This window comes from Lepidochelys olivacea (genome assembly GCF_965140295.1).
Source record: "Lepidochelys olivacea isolate rLepOli2 genome assembly, chromosome: 2".
NCBI lineage: Eukaryota > Metazoa > Chordata > Testudines > Cheloniidae > Lepidochelys > Lepidochelys olivacea.
In genome coordinates, this window is record NC_140412.1 from 224,218,896 (window position 1) to 224,239,284 (window position 20,389).

Here is a 20,389-nt window from a genome sequence, read left to right on the forward strand (position 1 = left end):
AAACAAATATTTTTCTCTCCCCTGTTGTTTTGCAAAACACCCACCCAAAGAGAGGGAAGTTATTACACAGGAGAAACAGTGAAACTAATTATGCACAAAGTGATGTCAAATGCATAGAGGAAAGAAACTGAAAATAGAGCAATTCTTTATTCTCTAATCTTTTGTCAAAATAATCCACATTATTTGTAATAATTGTAAGTAACAATTTCAGACAATTGTTTGATTAAGTTGACAGGATCCATACATTTTAGACAAATCATTGTCAGTCTACAGTATATTGATTGTGAAAACATAACTGTACAATTGTGCTGAAATTTCTCAAAAACTGCCTGAACTAGAAAGTTAGGTTACAATTAATGAAATTATTTTGACATCAGATGTGTCTAAACCAAACTGCAGAGGAAGGTCAAAGATCCCACCAGCAAGAATGAAAGGCAAGCCACAGGGAAAGGCTATCTGTAGCATGTGAGCAATCACTACCAGCAACCTTGGTGGTCATCAGAAAACTAAACAAACCATAGAGTAGAGGGGGGAAAGGCGGGAGGTTCCCCCCAGTGCCACCTGTCCTCCTGAGTACAGTAAAGCCCATTCCCTCAGAGCCTGGGATCCTATATTTTCAACCAGATTCTGTTAAATTCATCAGAATAATTGCCTTGATGTTTCATAAGGCCCCAATCCTGCAGAAACTTACACATGTGCTTGAGATCAAGGGAGCAGACAACTTGTATGCTTAGAATCAAGAGGGATGGGGCTGTTGAGTAAAGGGTGTTGCATTTTTTCCAACGTTTTTGAAAGCTTCCTTTGAATCCCAGTTCTCATCTCAATAGGATTCCCTTCCATCCTATATTTGCTACACAAAGTACTTTCCATTTCAAGGCACTTTTATCTGGGGATAGAATTTATGGCAGAGGTAATGTGTTATTTTTCTATGTGAAACTTTTGATCATGTATGAATATTTTAAGTCAGGGATCTGCAATCTTCAGCATGCGGCCCATCAGGGTAATCCAAAGGCGGTCCACAAGACATTTTGTTTGTTGACCATTCACAGGCATGGTCCCTCGCAGCTCCCAGTGGCCATGGTTTAAAACAAACAAAGGAATATTTCTTCACACAACACACAGTTAACCTGTGGAACTCATTGCCAGGCAATGTTGTGAAGGCCAAAAGTATAACTAGGTTTAAAAAAATAAGTTCATGGAGGATAGGTCCATCAAGGCTATTAGCCAAGATGATCACGGGCTCAACCCCATGTTCCAGGTGCCCATAAACCTCCAACTGACTGAAGCTGGGACTGGATGACAGAGTCTGGATCACTGGATAATTGCCCTGTTCTGTTCATTCCCTCAGAACGTCTGGCATTGGCCACCGTCGGAAGAGAGCATACCGGGCTAGGTGGACAATTGGTCTAACCCAATAAAGCCATTCTTATGAAGATCTGCCAAGGGACCCTTTTATAGGCTAGAGATATAGACAGTTTAGGCCTGATTCTAGGCTTCATCTTAACTACTATAAAGGGGCCATAAAAATAAATTTACTTTGCCTCAACAGAATGAGCTGCAACACAGGTACAGCATATTGCCAGTGCAGACATTGCTATATTGCTTCAGAGTGAAGACCTCATCATAGAAGTGCACTGGAAGTTGGCTTTAGCAGCTACTCTACATTTAATGATACCTCTGAATACTTTGGAGGTTTCACTGACCCCTGAACCATCACAGGTTCCTGAATATGCAAAGGGTGCTAGGCAGGGAATATGCTGCTCCTCTCCAGAGTGTGTCCACTGTCCTGAGTTGGTAGGATTCTTGTAATTAAAGCTGCACCATGCTGGGTCTCTGCTCCCCCTCAGTGCTTTGGACAGGACAAGATTAGGTCCTTGTAAAGGATTGTGACCTGTCTTGTAGCCCCCTCTTCCAGCTGGACCCAAGCTTGCTCTTGCTAAGCCAGCACCCTCCCTGGTGGAATTCTGCCTGAAACCTTCTCATTGAGTCTGGGGGAAGGTAATTTCCAGCAAGGTCAGTTGAAGGGCTTTTTATTATTATTTCAGTCTCCTCAACAAAACAAGATCAAAACTTCCCCAAATCTGTCCCTTCCCCCCAATAAATTCCCCAACCCAAAAGTTCCTGATTCTTACCTCAAAGCCTTAATGATAATAGGACTTCCCACAGTCTCCCTTCTGTCCATTTTGTTTCTGGAAGCTGTTCTTCCCATCAGTAGCTCTAGTGTCTGGTAGGCATTGCAGCTCACTCTCTCTATTTCTTGCTTCTCTTTTTATGAGGATCAGCCCGACAAGCTGTAGGTCTTTTCCCAGGTGCAGTGTGTGGGACTAATCAGCCAGTCAGCTGCTGCCTCTGACCCCAGAGGAAAGGTACCCTATATATGTTCATAGCCCTATATTATGTACTTCAGAACTAAACTAATATTATTACTGATATGCAAAAGAATAGGGTTAAAATGAGAGAGAGAATTGAGCTAATTAGAATTGTATATTAATAAGAAAAGGAATAGCAACAAAGCTAAGAGAGGCAATACATTATGCTTTAATACATTTTCAGTATCTGAAAATGTACCATTTTCAATGTCAGTGCCAGTATATCCCTCCCCAGTCCCAAGTTCTGTTGTTTTCTTTTCAGGAGTGTAATTAGCTCCCCAGTGCTCCCTCAAAAGTTCACTTTATGTGTATAATCAGTAAAAGGAAAATCACTGGGGAGTAGTAAAATGCCAGCACTAAGGAACCAATACTGCAACATCTTGTGCATCCTTAGCTCCTGTTGAAGTCAATGGGAACTAATTTCAGAGGGGTAGCTGTGTTAGTATGTATCAACAAAAACAATGAGGAGTCCTTGTGGCACCTTAGAGACTAACAAATTTATTTGGGCATAAGCTTTCGTGGGCTATAACCCACTTCATCAGATGCATGGAATGAAAAATACAGTAGGCAGGTATAAATATACAGCACATGAAAAGATTGGAGTTGTCTTACCAAGCGGCAGATCAGTGCTAATGAGGCCAATTCAATCAGGGTGTATGTGGCCCATTCCCAACAGTTGACAAGAAGGTGTGAGTATCAACAGAGGGAAAATTACTTTTTGTAGTGACCTAGCCACTTCCAGTCTTTATTCAGGCCTAATTTGATGGTGTCAAGTTTGCAAATTAATTCCAGTTCTGCAATTTCTTGTTGAAGTCTGCTTTTGAAGTTCTTTTGTTGAAGGGAACTGAGAACATGCAGTACTTTGCAGGAAGCACTTAGCACTTTGAGGATCAGGCATTAAGAGATTTGCAACAAGTAGAGTGTGGATGGAGAAAAATATGGCAGTCTGAAAGCTGAGAACTTTTTTCTAGTATTTCCACTATAACCTCAAACTCTCATTCAAATATGAGAATCTTTTATATTGATGTGGAACATTTCCTTCTTAGTTACCATGCACATAAAATCTTTATATCTAAATGTTAGTCAAGCATAGGGGTTTTAATTAAAGCATCATTTTGGTGCTTTCAGAATTAAAAAATGCACTGTAATAACAAGCTTCCTCTTCAAGGATTGTAATAAATGTTTAATGGAAAGTTAAGCAATGTGCTGATATTGGCCTAATTGAAACTGTTACATTCCATCTAAGCCTGTAAAATAATAGTATCAAAATTACTGGTGGCGGAGATAAGACAGGAAGTAGTTAATTAATCTGTAATAGGCTCTGGAGAGAGGCTTGTTTAATTGTCTGGCCCATATTTCCTTAATTCTGTTTAATGTCAATGTTCTTCATAGAGAGTATTACAAAGTCCGTTTTAAAACTATGTATAAAAAATGGATAGCAGCTCCAAATTACTACTTTTCCCCTTATCTTTAATTTATTTCAGTATTGGTGTGTTAACAGATGTTGTAACCTTTCATGTCAGTGTTATAGCATCTTTGTCTGCATATTTTCACATTAAACTATAAGCAGCATTGCATTTCTTATTAGTGAGATTTGTGTATAAATCAGACATATCCTCTGGGAACAAAAATGCTGCTATTTCATCTCAATGTTCCTTCATCAGGATTAGGATGAAACAACCACAGATTCAGCTGCAACACTGGTTATTCCATTGCCAAATGAGAAAAAAGTTACTTCAAAATGTGTTGCGGTATTTAGTTTATAATCCAGTCTAATGATTGTCACACTTGGTCTGATTATATAAGAATTAGAGACAACTGGAAAGTATAATATCTATCTTTTCCCCGCAGTATTTATTTGCTTTCAATAACAACCTATAAAATGATATGTATACAAACAAAGGATCAATAGGAGATTCCCTGAGTAAAAAGAGAGTGGAAACAGAGCACGGATTTCAGGATTTAGCTGCAAATAAATATTGTATCATTTTCTTTTCTTTCAATATGTAATCCTGTGAATACTGGAGGCATCTAAAACACACCATTAAAACATTGCTTAGTACTATTCAACAAGACACTATGTGTGGGAATCAAAGAATGCGTGTACATTGATCAAAGAGCACACAGTGTAATGAGTGATGTTACATTCAATTCTGATTAAACAAAGATTCTGTTAATGTGGTACAGAAAGATTTTGGAAGCTGGAAGGAGAAACACACTTAGTTCAAACATCCCCCCTTGGCTTTCATTGCCTGCCTTAACCTCTTTTGCTGTTGGTCCTTTAGTGCATCAATGAAATGTTAGAATGTCCGCAATACATTCAGTAGTATGGAATGTACTGTACATTCAACCTGGGACATACGTCAAGAGCAGTAAAAAGTTAGTTGCAAAAGCAGGCATGAAAGTCGCATTCTGCATGAGCTCTTGGAATCAATGATGGTTTAATATAAAAATAACTTTACTGGAATATCAATTACGGTTTATTTAGTGATTTTTATTTAACTCATGTCTCTTTTTAAAATATGTGGCAATTTGTGTTATGTGAATAGCATAACTCAAATCGACATAGCTTAGATCTACTTACCACCACCGACTCCCCCTACTCTTCTCGTTCTGGTGGACTATAGAAGTCGACAGGAGAGCGATCTGCAATCGAGACCCGCTAAATCGACCACTGATGCATTGACCGCCACTCGTTGATCCCCCAGTAAGTGTAGGCAAGCCCTCAGACAGATAGATCTATATTTTGAAAGGATCACTTTAATTTTTGCACATAGTGATTCAAATCCTAACCTATCATAACTCTGTGTAACTCCACTGAAGTCAATGATCTATACCAGCTGAGGATCTGGCCCAATATTTTGGGTATACGCAACTTACATTTTCACACATATCAGTTAATTGCACACCTAATTACTTTTTTTGCAAGCACCGTTGCCAGATATGTACCTGCAAATATAGAAGGCACTTTTAAGAAGGCCTTTTGGAATTTTAGCCCATTCTTGCTAATTTATATTAATGTGATGGTGGCTTTTAAACCATAGCTTTCACAGTAATGCTAGGCGGCAAGGAATTAGATTGCCTTGTGGAATAATTAGTAATCTTTTTTGCATTCATTCAGTGTGTTTGTTTTTCATTTATCATGTGATAAGTGGTCAACATTGTTCTACCTAAAACCCTTTTCTTTCCATTAAGCATTCTTAAAGCAACAGAAATGCTCTGTCATGTTCCTTCCTCTGGTCCTGCTACAATACTGCTATCTTCTGTCCTACCATCTTCTTCTACTTTGACTGTTTCTTTTATTCTACCACTCCAAAATATTTGGCATTATACACTGATGACATTTTTACTGGCATTCATATTTTTTCTCTTTTTTATCATTAGTATTTTTGCCTGATTATCCTTTAATAAAAGAAAGGCTATGTCTGCCCTACCCAATTAACTCAGGTCACTGGCACCTAGATCTAAGGTTAGCACCTGGTTAGCTTAGCCCAGCTGTGAGCGCAAAGCTCTACCTGAGTTACTGTGTCCTCATTGTTTCTACACTCGTATGTGTCTTGATCATATCCCACAATTCTTTGTGCAGAGGCACCCTAGGATTCTTTCCCAGTCAATTGTAGGAGAACTTGTTTGTTGTTCAGGAAGAATTACAGGAAGAGCATTGGAGACTGTCAAAACTTGAATTATTTTGCCTGCATCCTCACTGCAAAGTGGGTGGGTTCCAGCCCAAGTTAAATTGGAGCAAAGCTTCTCACCCTCACCCCCAGCTATGTAAACTAGTTTAGGAATAAAACTCCTCCAAATCCAGCTCAGAGGTTTTTCTTTGTGGACAATAGGGGATGAGGACGAGGCTAAAGCCTAGGTAAGAGCCTGGGTATGAAGACATATGCTAAATCTTTATATGATACTTTGGATATTTACTGCTTACTGTTGTACCATAATATAGTTTGGTTTATTTTGAATTAGCAATATAAAAATTAATGTAAAGGAAACCTTCCATTGGTGGTATTAGGTGTTTATAGCTTTTGACCTAATTCTGCTGTGAACCATTAGGGTTGTGAGCTTACTGCTCATTTAGATAATATATTATAAAAGCTCCCTTGGAATACTGACCCAAATTTAGGACTATTGTAAGTGGATGAAACACAACAGAGTTGTCACCACATATGATTTGGCCCACTATCTCTAGTTTATTATGGATCATATGCAATTACACATTGTATAGTTGTGCATAACACACAATCCATAGTGAAAATATAGGACTACACACTGCAAATGCACACTATATTCTAACATAAGTTGTTTTCATTTGAATTTTTTTTCCCCAAAATTTGTATGAACTTATTCCATAGTAAAATGATAAATTTTAAATTTAAATATTGAGTGTTTTTGGTGGAGTATCCAAAAAAAAAAAAGCAACAGAAACTAACTAGTCAAGCAAACCTGTTAATTTTAGCAGTAATAATCTTTAAACATTTCTATTTAAGGATTTCCTTAAAGTTTTTGATCCTTTTCTAACATAAACTTGCTTCTTATGTGAGATAATTGATATGTGATATTTAATCCAGAGACTCATTATTATGAGAATATAATGTCTCTTTATCCATTGCCTTGCACCTTATTTAGTCATTTATACCTGAGAAATTCAGAATTATAGCATCTTATACCCACTTAGCACTCACTTTGGACAAGTGTAAGTGACTACATAAGGTGTAGACCACTGGAGAATCAGTCCCTAGGAGGGTAAAATCATCACTATAATAAACCTGTCTTTTCAGAGACTTTTAACTCTGTGAAGCAATCACCTTTTGGACTGAAATTTTACAAGCTTTAAATCTTCCTCAGGCTGATTTTTTTTTTTTGGGGGGGGGGGGGACGGGGACCCAAAGACTTCAGAGGAAATTTCCTAACACAGACCTTAAAAATACTGTCAATTTTACAGCCAGTTTGCCCAGTTGGCAAAACCATTTTGATATGTCAATTCCTTTCTGTACGTGATTCCTTTGTCTTTCTTTTAACCACTATACAAGCAGTTGTCTAACAGCTGAGATTAGAGATGGTTTCCTAACTAATTCAAAAGTGACAATTTTATTTGCTAGCAATATATTCCATATTGATCTTTACTGCTGAATTATCCATGGTTGCTCTGAGCCTAGTTCATCTTCCTCCCTGCATGAAAACTACCTGTGGGCTATTGCATTGTAAAACAACCACCTTTTCTGATAACCTGTTGGTCATACTGGCACATCTATATACAGGATTTTCAGGTAATTAATTCTTATTTAGAGTACATATTTCCAGTGTCAAAAGATTAAGCTGCCCAAAATAAGTTTAATTTTGGTCTTCAAAAAAATCTCTTATGTACTAGTCGTGCTCAGTATGAAAATGTGCACCCTTCACAATTTGCCCTATTTATGATCACTCCTTTTAATCACAAACATTCAATAAGGTATTGTGCAGGACAAAGAATACCTTCAAAATACATGAGAGACAAGTATTGAATTCCTTGAGCATGTCTTTGCACATTTACCACTAGTTGTTTTGTTGAGTGTGCCCTATGGTTCATGGCAAAACAGTCTTCTCTCCTTAGCTAGTCATCTTTAAGAAAAATAGGGCAACAAAACATGTCATTTACCATATAAGTTCTAAATACAAAGGAACCTTAGTTGGTTATTTGATATATGTCCATCTGCTTGGACTGTAGCTGCCTTTCTGTCAAGTATAGTCTTCTTCTTTCTGTAACAGAAAGCTAAAGTACCATCTCACCCATCTCAGCTTCCTAAAACAAGTTCACTGACTGAGCCTTGTTCGGTCCAACAGACTGTACAATATGTGCTAATTTTCCAAATTAGTAGTAGTTTCAAAGAGAGTAAGTGCTTTCCATGAATGCAATTTACTTAAAGAGGCCTGGGAAGGATTCTATTACACTTGCAGATGTTGGCTTTCTTGCAACTTTGGTAGATATTAATCCTACTAAAGATACGTATCCCAACAGATATTTTTCAGAGTTCTTTTGGCTTGACTGGTGCTTTTACAAGAGAAGGTTAAGGACCTTATTTCCTGGCCAAACTCTGAAACACTTACACAAGTAAACTCCTCTGAAAGTGAATGGGTGTTACCTGAGTAAAAACTGAGTAAAACTAATCAAGTACCAGTGGATTTGGCCCTCTGCTTGGGCAGTAAATCTTCATTTAAAGAATCTCAGGTATGTATGTATGAATCCCATGAGGTAAAGTCTTGTTCCAGGTCCTCTGCATAGTCAACCCAGGTAGAGGATGAAGGCACTCCGGACACTGAGCATTGTTCTGAGCTACATGGTCAAACACCCCCTTGAAGTATGAGAATAGTCTCTCGGATGGGATTGTGCAGTAGGATGAGGGCCCATCGAGGATCTCTCTGATAGCCGTAGGGTGGTTTGACCAGTAGAGATTCTGGATCCTGGATGCTGCTGCTGGGTCATAGTAACGACTGATGTTCCTCTCCTGTTGTGGTTGTGTCTGGATGCAGGAGCTCAGTGCGCAGTTGGTGTGTTCCCCTGAGTTCCCTTCCTCCCAGATAAGATTTCTGCAGACAGCTCTTTAGTGAGTCTGTCTGCAAGGAGGTCAAAGCCCTCGAAGGAGGCTGTCCTTGCCATTTCCTCCATCCAAGAGGCTTGCCATGGTGTGGCAGCCCTCACCATGGGCTGCTGCTCTTCCGGCTGCTCAATCTCTGCAGGATCAGGCTGGAAAGCTAAAAGGACTAAAACAAAACCAGCAATACTGTAAATGTATTGCAGGACAAAGCAGCATTATAGGCAGAATATATGAATGATCAAAACACTTTTATTCAGCATTTCTCTCCAAAATTCTTTTCTTCTCATTTCTTCATGTCTCAACAAACTCTCTTTTTCCAAAACCAGTGAGGAGTCTTTCCTGAAACCTCTCCCATTCTTCTCAGTCCTTTTTTGACTGAATAGAACACTCCTTTCATGTGGTGAGATTACTTGGTGGACATGCCACACTATGTGGCTAACGCAGCACTTTCCCATAATGAACATTCTGTTTGGTCTAGTATTGCAGCTGTAGACACTAACATAAGGATCAAAGACAATGTGATTATTACTTTAAATCCAGTTCTGGAACTCTAGAAAGTTGCAGGACCAACAGAAGAGTGTTGTTAGTAGTGCAGTTGTAGGCAGCAGAACTAGTAATCATAGCTCAGAACACATCATGAGCCATGCTTCATGAACAAACCAATAAAGACATAAAAACACATTGGCGTTTCACGAGTAATTATTACAACCAATAGAGTATAAAAAGTTTATTTTATAATAGAAAATATTGTGCTTTAAGAGTGTGTCTATGATTAATAACTAATAATGAACTTTACCAAATACATATTCATGGACTGTTCTAGATGACATCAGAATCTGAGTTTTCATTTTAAAAAGAGTGTAAGTTTATAGCCCTTTGGTTGCAGAGAGAGCTTGAAAAGAGGACCCAAGTGCAATCATAATATCAGACATGCAATCATGTCTGAGTCTGCAGATAGCCTGGTACAATCTGTCAGACAGTTATGAACTGACCCATCCATCTCAAAGGGGTGTTAACTCCAAGACTCACTTCTTTAAGGGGATGTGCCACACCACCCAAGCAGAGGGCTTTATCTGCAGCAGGAAGGGAAGAGTGCAGCAAGCCCCGACCACACACCCCTGGTGCTGGAAACTTGGTGTCCAACATCCAACAACATTGCAGTGTACAATAGCTGGCATTTATAAGAAAGAAACAAAGAGTCATTTGGGTTTTCATAAGAGTCACTAGATATTCAAAGGAGATCAGAATTTAGAAAACTCCATTATAATAAGGGTCACCAAGTGAGTGAGAGACTGTTTATTAGAACAAGCATCTGCTGAGGAAAAGTGGGTGCACATATGGGAAAAATGCAATAAAAAGCCACCTAAAATAGTTGTGTAACAAAAGCCTGAAGTGCCCAGGAGTTACCATCCCTTCCTGTGTCTCAGAGTTATGAGTTCTTATAATGACCAACTGCTATTTGGCAAATTAAGGGAGATCTGTTCAAAGAGTGAGCCTGTCTGCACTCACTGTTTAGAAATGGTAGACTAGCTAGAGGTTACCAGGCATTATTATCTATAAAGGCGGCTTGTCACACTTACAAACAGATGCATGCAATGTTGTAACTTGTATCTAGCTGCGACACTGAGTTCATTTCCCAGAGCTGAAGAAGAGCTGCCTGAAAGCTTGTCTCTCTCACCAACAGAAGTTGGTACAATAGAAGATATTACCTCACCTGCCTTGTCTCAGTCACAGATGGAGGCATAAGAGGAGCATGACTTCAAATTCATGGAGTTTTCACAGGCTATTTGAACCTCTGGAATAAGCAGAGAGTTCACCTGCAAGACCAGATCTTAGGTGTCCACTGGAGGCCAGAGAGCCCCTGCTGCCTCCCTCCAGTTCCCTGGGAGCACAGCTCCAATGTAGCTGCACTGCCAGGAATTCCTCTGCTGGCCCCTGCTGCTGGACACCCAATCTCTACATGTAAGCAGGTTCTTCATAGGCTTGGTTCAGAGATGATGCACACACAGCACTAGTCCCACACCCTTGCTGCTTTTCACCACTGAAGTTACCTGTTCTCACACATTGATCCCTGACCACACAGACAGGAAACAGCGACATGGAGATGGCTGATTCCCCACTTCCCTTCCCCACAGGAGGTGGAGTTCAACATAAGTTTCCCCCTCTCCATGTATGTCTATAGGGGATGATCCCATCCATTGTTTATGCTCCTCTCCATTAACTAATTCCTACTGGAGAGATGTACCCTTGCATATACTTTTGTATTTATTGTGATCATCATCCTTAATCTTGTATTGATTCTAACGCAAGTGCCTAGCAAAGTTTATTATTGGGCTTTAGTATGGTTAACAAAACCAAAACCCAGTCTTACATCAAAATCCTTCTTACTTGGCTTATAGAAGACAATGCTCTTGGAAAAGATGTCTGAAAAAGAGATGAAAATAGGTACTGGAGTTTTATGAGGTGTGGTTACTGCTGGGCAGAACAAGAAAGATTGTAGAAGATTTAGTCTGGGAAATAATTCTTACCCATTTACAATCTAATATGTTTTAGCACAACCACCAGAGGAAATAGGAAGCAGAAAGGGGGAAGTGGATATATAAAGGTAGTTACAATCAGCCTTTTTAATTAGGAGGAGAGATGAGAATGAAATCTTTTAAAAATACTTCTTTCAACATGTAAGAAAGTGTGTCCACAGTCTCACTAGGAAATCATTTTAAAAGACAGGATTTATCAACAGTTACCACACAGTGCGATAATGTAATTTTTTCCAGTGCTAAATGTAGGTGGAAATGGTGGTATCATAGATATAACTTTGTGGCACCTATTGGTCAAAAACTAGCTTTTTAACTATAATCACTATTAATTGTTCACATGGTCTCCACTAACTATATCATTCTGTTGAGTTTTCTGTTAGTACTATGTTGTCATGATGCTAGCTGTTTAACAATAAAAGCATATTTAAAAAAAAAATAACTGTGCTACATATATGGAAAAATATTTGTCTCCTGTGTACCATGTTCCCACCAATGCAGTAGGAGGTACATGAAGAACAGAAAAGAAAGAATGGAGAATTACAAGCAAGACTGGCAGTTTGCTGGATAGCACAGAGTAATCACATAAGTATGTGTATATACACATATAACTACACATCCTTTATCTTTTCTAATCTTGCATAAGCAAGCAGATTTCACCTACAAACCTGCCTTTTCTGATGATACAATTTTGAACAAACACATGCCTTGGAAAAGCTGTAGGGAAAAATTGTAAGCATTTAACCTCTGATCTAACTACACCATTGTTTCCTTTGGTTCAGTTGTTTGGCATTCCTGATCAAGTACAAATATGTGGACAATATACTGTTATTGAAGATTATTTTTGTGGTCATCACCCAACATGTCACCTCTTGAGCACTGCAGATGCAAACCAGCTTGTCCCTTCTGTGAGGTAGAAAGGGAAGGCTTTCAAGATGTTGAACATCAAGTCATTTTATCTCAAAAACTTCTATAATTTATAGTGTAGAGAAACAAGAAATAGGATGCCAAACCCTAATAATTGTCTCTCTTAATGCCAATTCAGAGATATGACTCCCGCTATTTTAGTCACATGGAGTTTGTTCCATACCTTGGGGACATCATGGTTAAAGACAAGCAAAATAATCACAACTGTTAACTGCGACTGTTTTACTATTAAAGAAAGAAAAATAAAACAAAACACAAAAAAAAACCCAAAGATTATTTCAGCTGCATTCTTTTCTGTATGTCTCTGTGTAGAGAACTTTCAACAGAGATTACACCTTTGAGAGTATGTCTACTCTGGGAGGGAACCAAAGTACTTTACTCCAAATTAATAGTGAGTCGAGACTTAGTATATCAAAAATAGCAAAAAACTTTTATAGATGGGCAAAATAATTTTGTCTAAAAGCAGGTGAATCCTGTATGGTTTATTCTGGATAATCTAAAAATTTATAATGTAATGTAAATAAATCCTATGAAACTGCATGAATTGTTCAGAAGGAGCCATTGAAGGAGTTGTCTTAAAACAGGCAAATTAATGAATATCAAAACTCTTAAATCTGAATTAAATCCCACTATTTCTCTCTGTTTACCAAAGATTAGCCTATGTTTCCTCTCCAGGAATACATAATCTGAACAATCTGGAATTTAACAGGAGAAGCTGTTATGGTGTTAAGTTACAATAGCATTTCAGCATTACAAGAAACATTTAAATCTAATTCCTTGCCAGTGCCTTACAACTTTATCTCACCGACAATGCTGTAGTCTTGGTGATGTCATCATATTGCAGAATGATGGCTGCTTTTTGTACTGCATTGTATCTTCTCTTGTTCTTCCTACCTATTGTTTTACAGCTGCTGTTTGCTTGCAAGGGAGAATTGAGCAGGATGAACTGTGATGTGTATGTGACAGATATGGCAATTTCCTGCAAAATTCTGGACAAACATTATTGCATTAAGTTAAATGTTATTGAATTGTTTAAGTATCTAGTGAGCATATTATATTAAAAATGCAAATGTTTATGTATTATTGTGGGATTATATATGAAGTATCTAGGGGGAGACATGACTAATCTAAATCCTGGGAAGTGTTATGAGCTTCAGTGAACTCTTTTAAATGATATGCCAGACAAGAATGAACTTTTAATTGGATGCATTTCCTTGGAAATACTCAGGAGGAAGGGAATGCAAATTCCCACATACAGATCCTATCTTTTGAAGTTACCCCTGAGGTGAAACATATTATCTACTGATTTCCTATTCCCAGGGTCCCAAAATCAAAGGCACAAACTGTATAAAGGAGTGACTTACAGATTTATGGTGGTTCTTGAGCAAAAGGTGTTATGAGCTTGTAACCACAGGGAAAAGCCCATGTGTGGGGTTTGAAGAAGTGACTGCTACCAGAGCCCTTGTTGGGATCATCTTGGGTAAGCTTATTGGCCTGCAGTTCTTTTATTGTTTTAATATGCTTTCACCTTAAGAATAAATGTGCTTGCTTAGGAGAAGCTGTGTGGTACCTTATAATTGTGGACAGTTACACTGTCTGAGGAGAAAACAAAGCAGGCCTGCTTAGGCAGTCTAACTTGCAGGGTAATTCATAGTGTAGGCAGGGAACTGTGCAGCCTGGAAAAACCCCAGTCGGATGGGAGGGAGACGTATTTTTCCTCCCAAGACAGGTGATGGCTGAGGAGCTGAGAGTTTAAAAGTTGGTGCCCTTGCCGGACAACAAGAGGGAAACACAGATGTAGTTGCCCTGAACTGTGACAAATTGCTGTAAAGTTGAAGAGAGGAGTAGAGCACTTGTGCTTAATTCAGAGTTTTATACTGTTCGCTTGCCTTGAATTTCATTGAGAAGAAAAATGCACCTCTTTCAGGCTTGGTTAGATTCAAATTAGCTGTAGTCATCCTTTTATTAGCTCAGTACCTTTGTGGGTTGGTCTTGGTAATGTCTTCAGTTCATGAATGTAGAATCTGTTAATACATATGCAATAGAGCTGTAATTTTTTGCTCAACTTGATTGTTACACTGCCTTTGTCTTTCTGGTGGGAACAGCTTAGAACATCTTTAGAGCTGGAATTTATCTTTTACTTAGTCCATTTTCTGAGATCCCTTTTAGCTTCATCAGGATTTAATAGGAGTTGAAATTCTTCTTCACATAAGCCCAAGCATCCTTATGTCAGCAGTAAAAGCTTTCAGTTCTCAAAATAGTATTTTAAAACTTATTAATTCTTAAAGAGTATTTAAATTTAAATAGCCATTTGAGAAGGCATTGTCTCATCTTCACCGTCTCTGGAGAGATGGCTCTTGCTTTCCAGAGTTTGGTAAGGAATTTATTTAAGCAGTGGTACTGAATTTTTTGATAAAACCCCTTGTAGTCTGGTTGGGTTTTTTTGTTTTTGTTTTTGTTTTGTTTTTTTTAACCAAAATGATCCTTGGATTTACAACCTGTCATCCACAGTATATTTACAACTGGTACTAAAGACACCTTATAAAATGTCCTGTACAAAGGACAATAACCAAAGCTTATACACATTTTCAAAACATAACATAAAAGGCAATAGTATAGCATTAAAACAAGGTAGCAGTTTATAAAAGCTGCATTTTAGAACCTGTATAAACACACAGGTGTTCTATGGCTGAGAGCGTTATCGTATTTGACTTTTTAGGAGCCTCTTACAAATTGACATAAAGCAGAAGCCTCCTGGAATTTCTTTAAATTAGCCTGACAGTTCATAATAGAGCATATGTTGTTATACTCTACAAGCATGGTGGGTATAAAAATAATTATAGGTATCTCTTGAAATTCAGTAAAGGGGCAGGCAGGTTGTAATTATCGAACTCTATCAAAATAAATTACGATAATTTTATCGATGACCATTTTTCCATCAATATTGAGATTTCCCCTCTACACTGCCCAGGTTCAAACAGGGACTACATCTTATCAGATACAAATCTGCTGTCTTTGGGCGAAGTTTTCCATTGCTTTTTACCGTGTGTTGTCATTCACACCTGAGCAAAGTAGGGATAAAATATTCACATTCTGATGGTAGCAATTTATACCCACTTTCCATTTACTTTGTATAGATGTAAATCACAACACAAGAGGCAAGGCAAGGAAGAATCAGGCCTTATGTGTTTTAAAAACTTTTAAAATCATATGGGTTACTTATATTAATGTCTCTGATTGCTACACAAGGGCAATAGAAGTGGCAGTTGCTCCCTGCAGCCTGCTAGAAAGCCTGTGCTCCTTCTTCCTTAGATTAGAAAGTATCCCCTTTGTATTCCTTCATCCCAAAGGATAATATATTTCATGCCAGACTGCTTGGAAATGAGTGATTTAGTTACAATGTTGATGCTGATGCACTGTTGCATGTGAGTGGTTGTATGTGCTCACTAGCTGTAAAATTGATAAAGGGCCAAATTCTGTCTTTTGCCCTCAGAACTCCCACTGCTGTCTATGGAAGTTTCAAATATGTGGAGTCTTGCAGGATCATGTCCCAAGACTTCAGCAGAACACATCTCAGTCTCTGATTCTAAGATATCAGAAAAATACAGGTGTGAATGCCGGTCACTTTCCAACAATGTCTGAAGGTTATCTATGGTACTGCAGAAAGACTTGAATAAATAAAGTTGCCAGCAGCATTTGAAAGAAACTTGTCATTGATATTATTATTACTTTATTATTAAGCATTGTTATTCTTTATTGAACAATGGTATTGTGCAGGCACCCAAAGGACCCAACTGGCTTTGAGGAATTAAGGGGGAAGATTGAGCTGGCCACATGCTGCTTCTGATAATGTTCCTCTCTGGGACACTAAGGCCTTTTTAAAAACTATCTCCAGGAAAGTGTTGTGTTGAGGACTGATATTCTGTTTCATGAGGAATTACGAGATTTCAAAATTTGGTTTTTGTTTTGAATTTGAATGAAACCTGAACATTTCAAAATTCTTCTCAAAGAAAAGTTTGGGGAGGGGAATTTGTTTCCAATCAAAACATTTCATTTTGACAAAATCAAAACCATTTTCATTTCAACTTTTTTTGTCTTCTATTGTAATATAAACAATTTAAAAGTTCTAAAATAAAAATAATTTCAAAACAAAAAATTGAAATGTTTCATTCCAAAAATGTCAAAATGGGATGTTCTGATGTTGGCTCAGCTTTTTTCCTCCAAACTGCAATGTGCTTTTAATCACATCATTTTTATAAAAACTAAGGTTTTAAAAGTGCAAAGGATAAAAATGAATTTCTCTCCAGATGGAAAAGAAACATTCAGAGAGACAGACGTGAAAACATACAATCCTCCTCAGTGTATTCAGTGCAATCATAAACATACACAAAAACACATGCAAAACTTTTAACGGGATACCAAATGGGCAGGAAAATTGTCACAACTGGCCATGGATAAATAAGGTCTAATCTGTTTTTTGTTGTTGTTGTTCAATTCCCAGAAGGGTCAGCAGAAACGTGTCACTGAAGAAAGAATCCACAATGGAAAAAACAACTCACAGTTGCTTCTTACTGATTATGCTTCTAATCGTAAGTAAAAGAAAAATGAATTGCTTCTGACACCATAATAGAGGCTCAACTTAAATGTATACCCCAAATTAAAAAACACAGTAAAAGAAGAAAAAAAAAAGAGCCACCGTGGCTTAACAACTAAGTAAAAGAAGCACTGCGAGATAAAAAGGCATCTTTTAAAAAGTGGAAGTCAAATCCTAGAAGGGTAAATAGAAAGGAGCATAAACACTGCCAAATTAAATGTAATAAGAAAAGCCAAAAAGGAGTTTGAAGAATAGGTAGCCAAAAACTCAAAAGGTAATAATGAAATGTTTTTTAAGTACATCAGAAGCAGGACGCCTGCTAAACAACCAGTGGGGCCCCTGGACGATCGAGATACAAAAGGAGCACTTAAAGACGATAAAGTCATCGCAGAGAAACTGAATGAATTCTTTGCTTCGGTCTTCACAGCCGAGGCTGTTAGGGAGATTCCCAAACCTGAGCAGTCTTTTATAGGTGACAAATCTGAGGAATTGTCACAGATTGAAGTGTCACTAGAGGAGGTTTTGGAATTAATTAAGAAACTTAACAGTAACGAGTCACCAGGACCAGGTGGCATTCACCCAAGAGTTCTGAAAGAACTCAACTGTGAAATTGCGAAACTATTAAGTATGGTTTGTAACCTGTCCTTTAAATCAGCCACTGTACCCAATGACTGGAAGATAGCTAATGTAATGCCAATATTTAAAAAGGGCTCTAGAGGTGATCCCAGCAATTACAAACCAGTAAGTCTAACGTCCGTACCAGGCAAATTAGTTGAAACAATAGTAAAGAATAAAATTGTCAGACACATAGAAGAACATAAATTGTTGGGCAAAAGTCAACATGGTTTCTGTAAAGGAAGATCATCTTACAAATCTATTAGAGTTCTTTGAGGGGTCAACGTACATGTGGACAAGGGGGATCCAGTGGACATAGTGTACATAGATTTCCAGAAAGCCTTTGACAAGGTCCCTCACCAAAGGCTCTTATGTAAATTAAGTTGTCATGGGATAAGAGGGAAGATCCTTTAATGGATTGAAAACTGGTTAAAAGACAGGGAACAAAGGGTAGGAATAAATGGTAAATTTTCAGAATGGAGAGGCGTAACTACTGGTGTTCCCCAAGGGTCAGTCCTAGGACCAATCCTGTTCAACTTATTCATAAATGATCTGGAGAAAGGCGTAAATAGTGAGGTGGCAAAGTTTGCAGATGATACTAAACTGCTCAAGATAGTTAAGACCAAAGCAGACTGTGAAAAGCTTCAGAAAGATCTCTCAAAACTAAGTGACTGGGCAACAAAATGGCAAATGAAATTTAATGTGGATAAATATAATAAAGTAATGCACACTGGAAAAAATAACCCCAACTATACATACAATATGATTGGGGCTAATTTAGCTACAACTAATCAGGAGAAAGATCTTGGAGTCATCACGGATAGTTCTCTGAAGATGTCCATGCAGTGTGCAGCGGCAGTCAAAAAAGCAAACAGCATGTTAGGAATTATTAAAAAAGGGATAGAGAATAAGACAGAGAATATCTTATTGCCCTTATATAAATCCCTGGTACGCCCACATCTTGAATACTGCATTCAAATGTGGTCCCCTCATCTCAAAAAAGATATACTTTAGCATTAGAAAAGATTCGGAAAAGGGCAACTAAAATGATTAGGGGTTTGGAGTGGGTCCCATATGAGAAGAGATTAAAGAGACTAGGACTTTTCATCTTGGAAAAGAGGAGACTAAGGGGGGATATGACAGAGGTATATAAAATCATAAGTGATGTGGAGAAAGTGAATAAGGAAAAGTTATTGTTCCCATAATATAAGAACTAGGGACCACCAAATTAAATTAATGGGCAGCAAGTTTAAAACAAATAAAAGGAAGTTCTTCTTCACTCAGCATTCAGTCAACCTGTGGAACTCCTTGCCTGAGGAGGTTGTGAAGGCTAGGACTATAATAGGGTTTAAAAGGGAACTGGATAAATTAATAGATGTTAAGTCCATTAATGGCTATTAGCCAGGATGGGTAAGGAATGGTGTCCCTACCCTCTGTTCGTCAGAGGGTGGAGATGGATGGCAGGAGAGGGATCACTTGATCATTACCTGTTAGGTTCACTCCCTCTTGGGGACCTGGCATTGGCCGCTGTCGGCAGACAGGATACTGGGCTGGATGGACCCTTGGTCTGACCCAGTATGACCATTCTTATGTTCTTCTGACACCTGACAAATGGTAACCAGTAGAAATGTTCTGAAATCTAATACAAGTCTACACTATTACTGTTGTACACAGAGGACAAGGAATGGGTGTCCAACTGATTAAAAAACAAGAATAATAAAACTACTGGCAGAAGAAATCTCTCAGAAATATGGTATGCCTTAAGATCAGTGTTTCTTGGTGATACAGAGAGGAAAGAGTGAGGACTGAGTGACTATGAGTGAGTGTCTATGCATTCTAAATATGCAGTAAGAATAGTGTTGATGTCTATGCTATAAACTACCTCTGACACTGATTAAACTTCTTCTCTGGACTTCACTTAAGACTCAAATTTTATAAATAATTGTGCTGAACTGGAATTAATCTTAGCCAGTCAGAGTACGAGGATGCTGAACAGTGATTCAATGAATGTAAGGTCAGTCTGCATTCTGAATGGATACTGCTATTGGAACTAACCATCCATCTACCTACATGGCTGCCTCCACTACACACCCACTGCCCATCCTCTCACCCTAACCAACTCCTCATAGCTAGGCATGGACCCCCTGGTCCCCATGACCCCGACGAAGGTTTATATGCCCACCCTCTCCAATAAGCAATTTTTTAAAATTAATTTTTAGCTGCCCCTCCCCATCTCCTCTTTCAATATCCCCCTCTCTAGTCCTTTTTATACTTTTTTCCTAATTTCTTGACTCTTCTTCCTTCCCCTTTCTCTCACCTCTATGCCACTCCCTCCTCCTCTGCTCTAACAGATGACGGAGGAGCACTTATATGAGGCTCCCCATCAGCTCCCTTTCATATGTGTTAAGCACAGTTTAGAGACATTGCTGGCCCTTGCTTCCTTCAGTCTGGCACAGCAGTTAGGTAGTTCCCCAGGCCTGCTTCCCATTTAGCTTTTAGGAGAGGGTGAGAGGAGGTGGAGAGAGGCCAGAGGAGTTGTTGTGTGAACGTGAGATGAAGTATATCGGGAAGGGAGATCATGGAGGAGATCAGGGAGAACTAAGAGAGATTGTGTTTAGTAAAACAGGGATTAATATTTATGGGTTCCTGAGGAGCAAGATGAAGTAGAGGGTGGGTGGCTGTAGCTGGGGAGGGGAGATGGAGGAGGAGGGAGTGCAGATTTAACTAGAAAAATAGTTCCTATTAACTTGGCCTCAGAGGTCATTAGTCCAGGATTCA

At 38.5% G+C, this 20,389-nt stretch overlaps 1 protein-coding gene across 1 annotated transcript in view; it reads left to right on the top strand.

The window, feature by feature from the left end:
- CALCR (calcitonin receptor) overlaps positions 1-20,389 on the top strand; it is a 278,935-nt gene that overhangs the window by 128,363 nt on the left and 130,183 nt on the right. Inside the window, exon 2 of the mRNA XM_084620901.1 lies at positions 16,904-16,991. Coding sequence (XP_084477027.1) covers positions 16,904-16,991 — 88 coding nt within the window. The remainder of the gene's footprint in view (positions 1-16,903; positions 16,992-20,389) is intronic.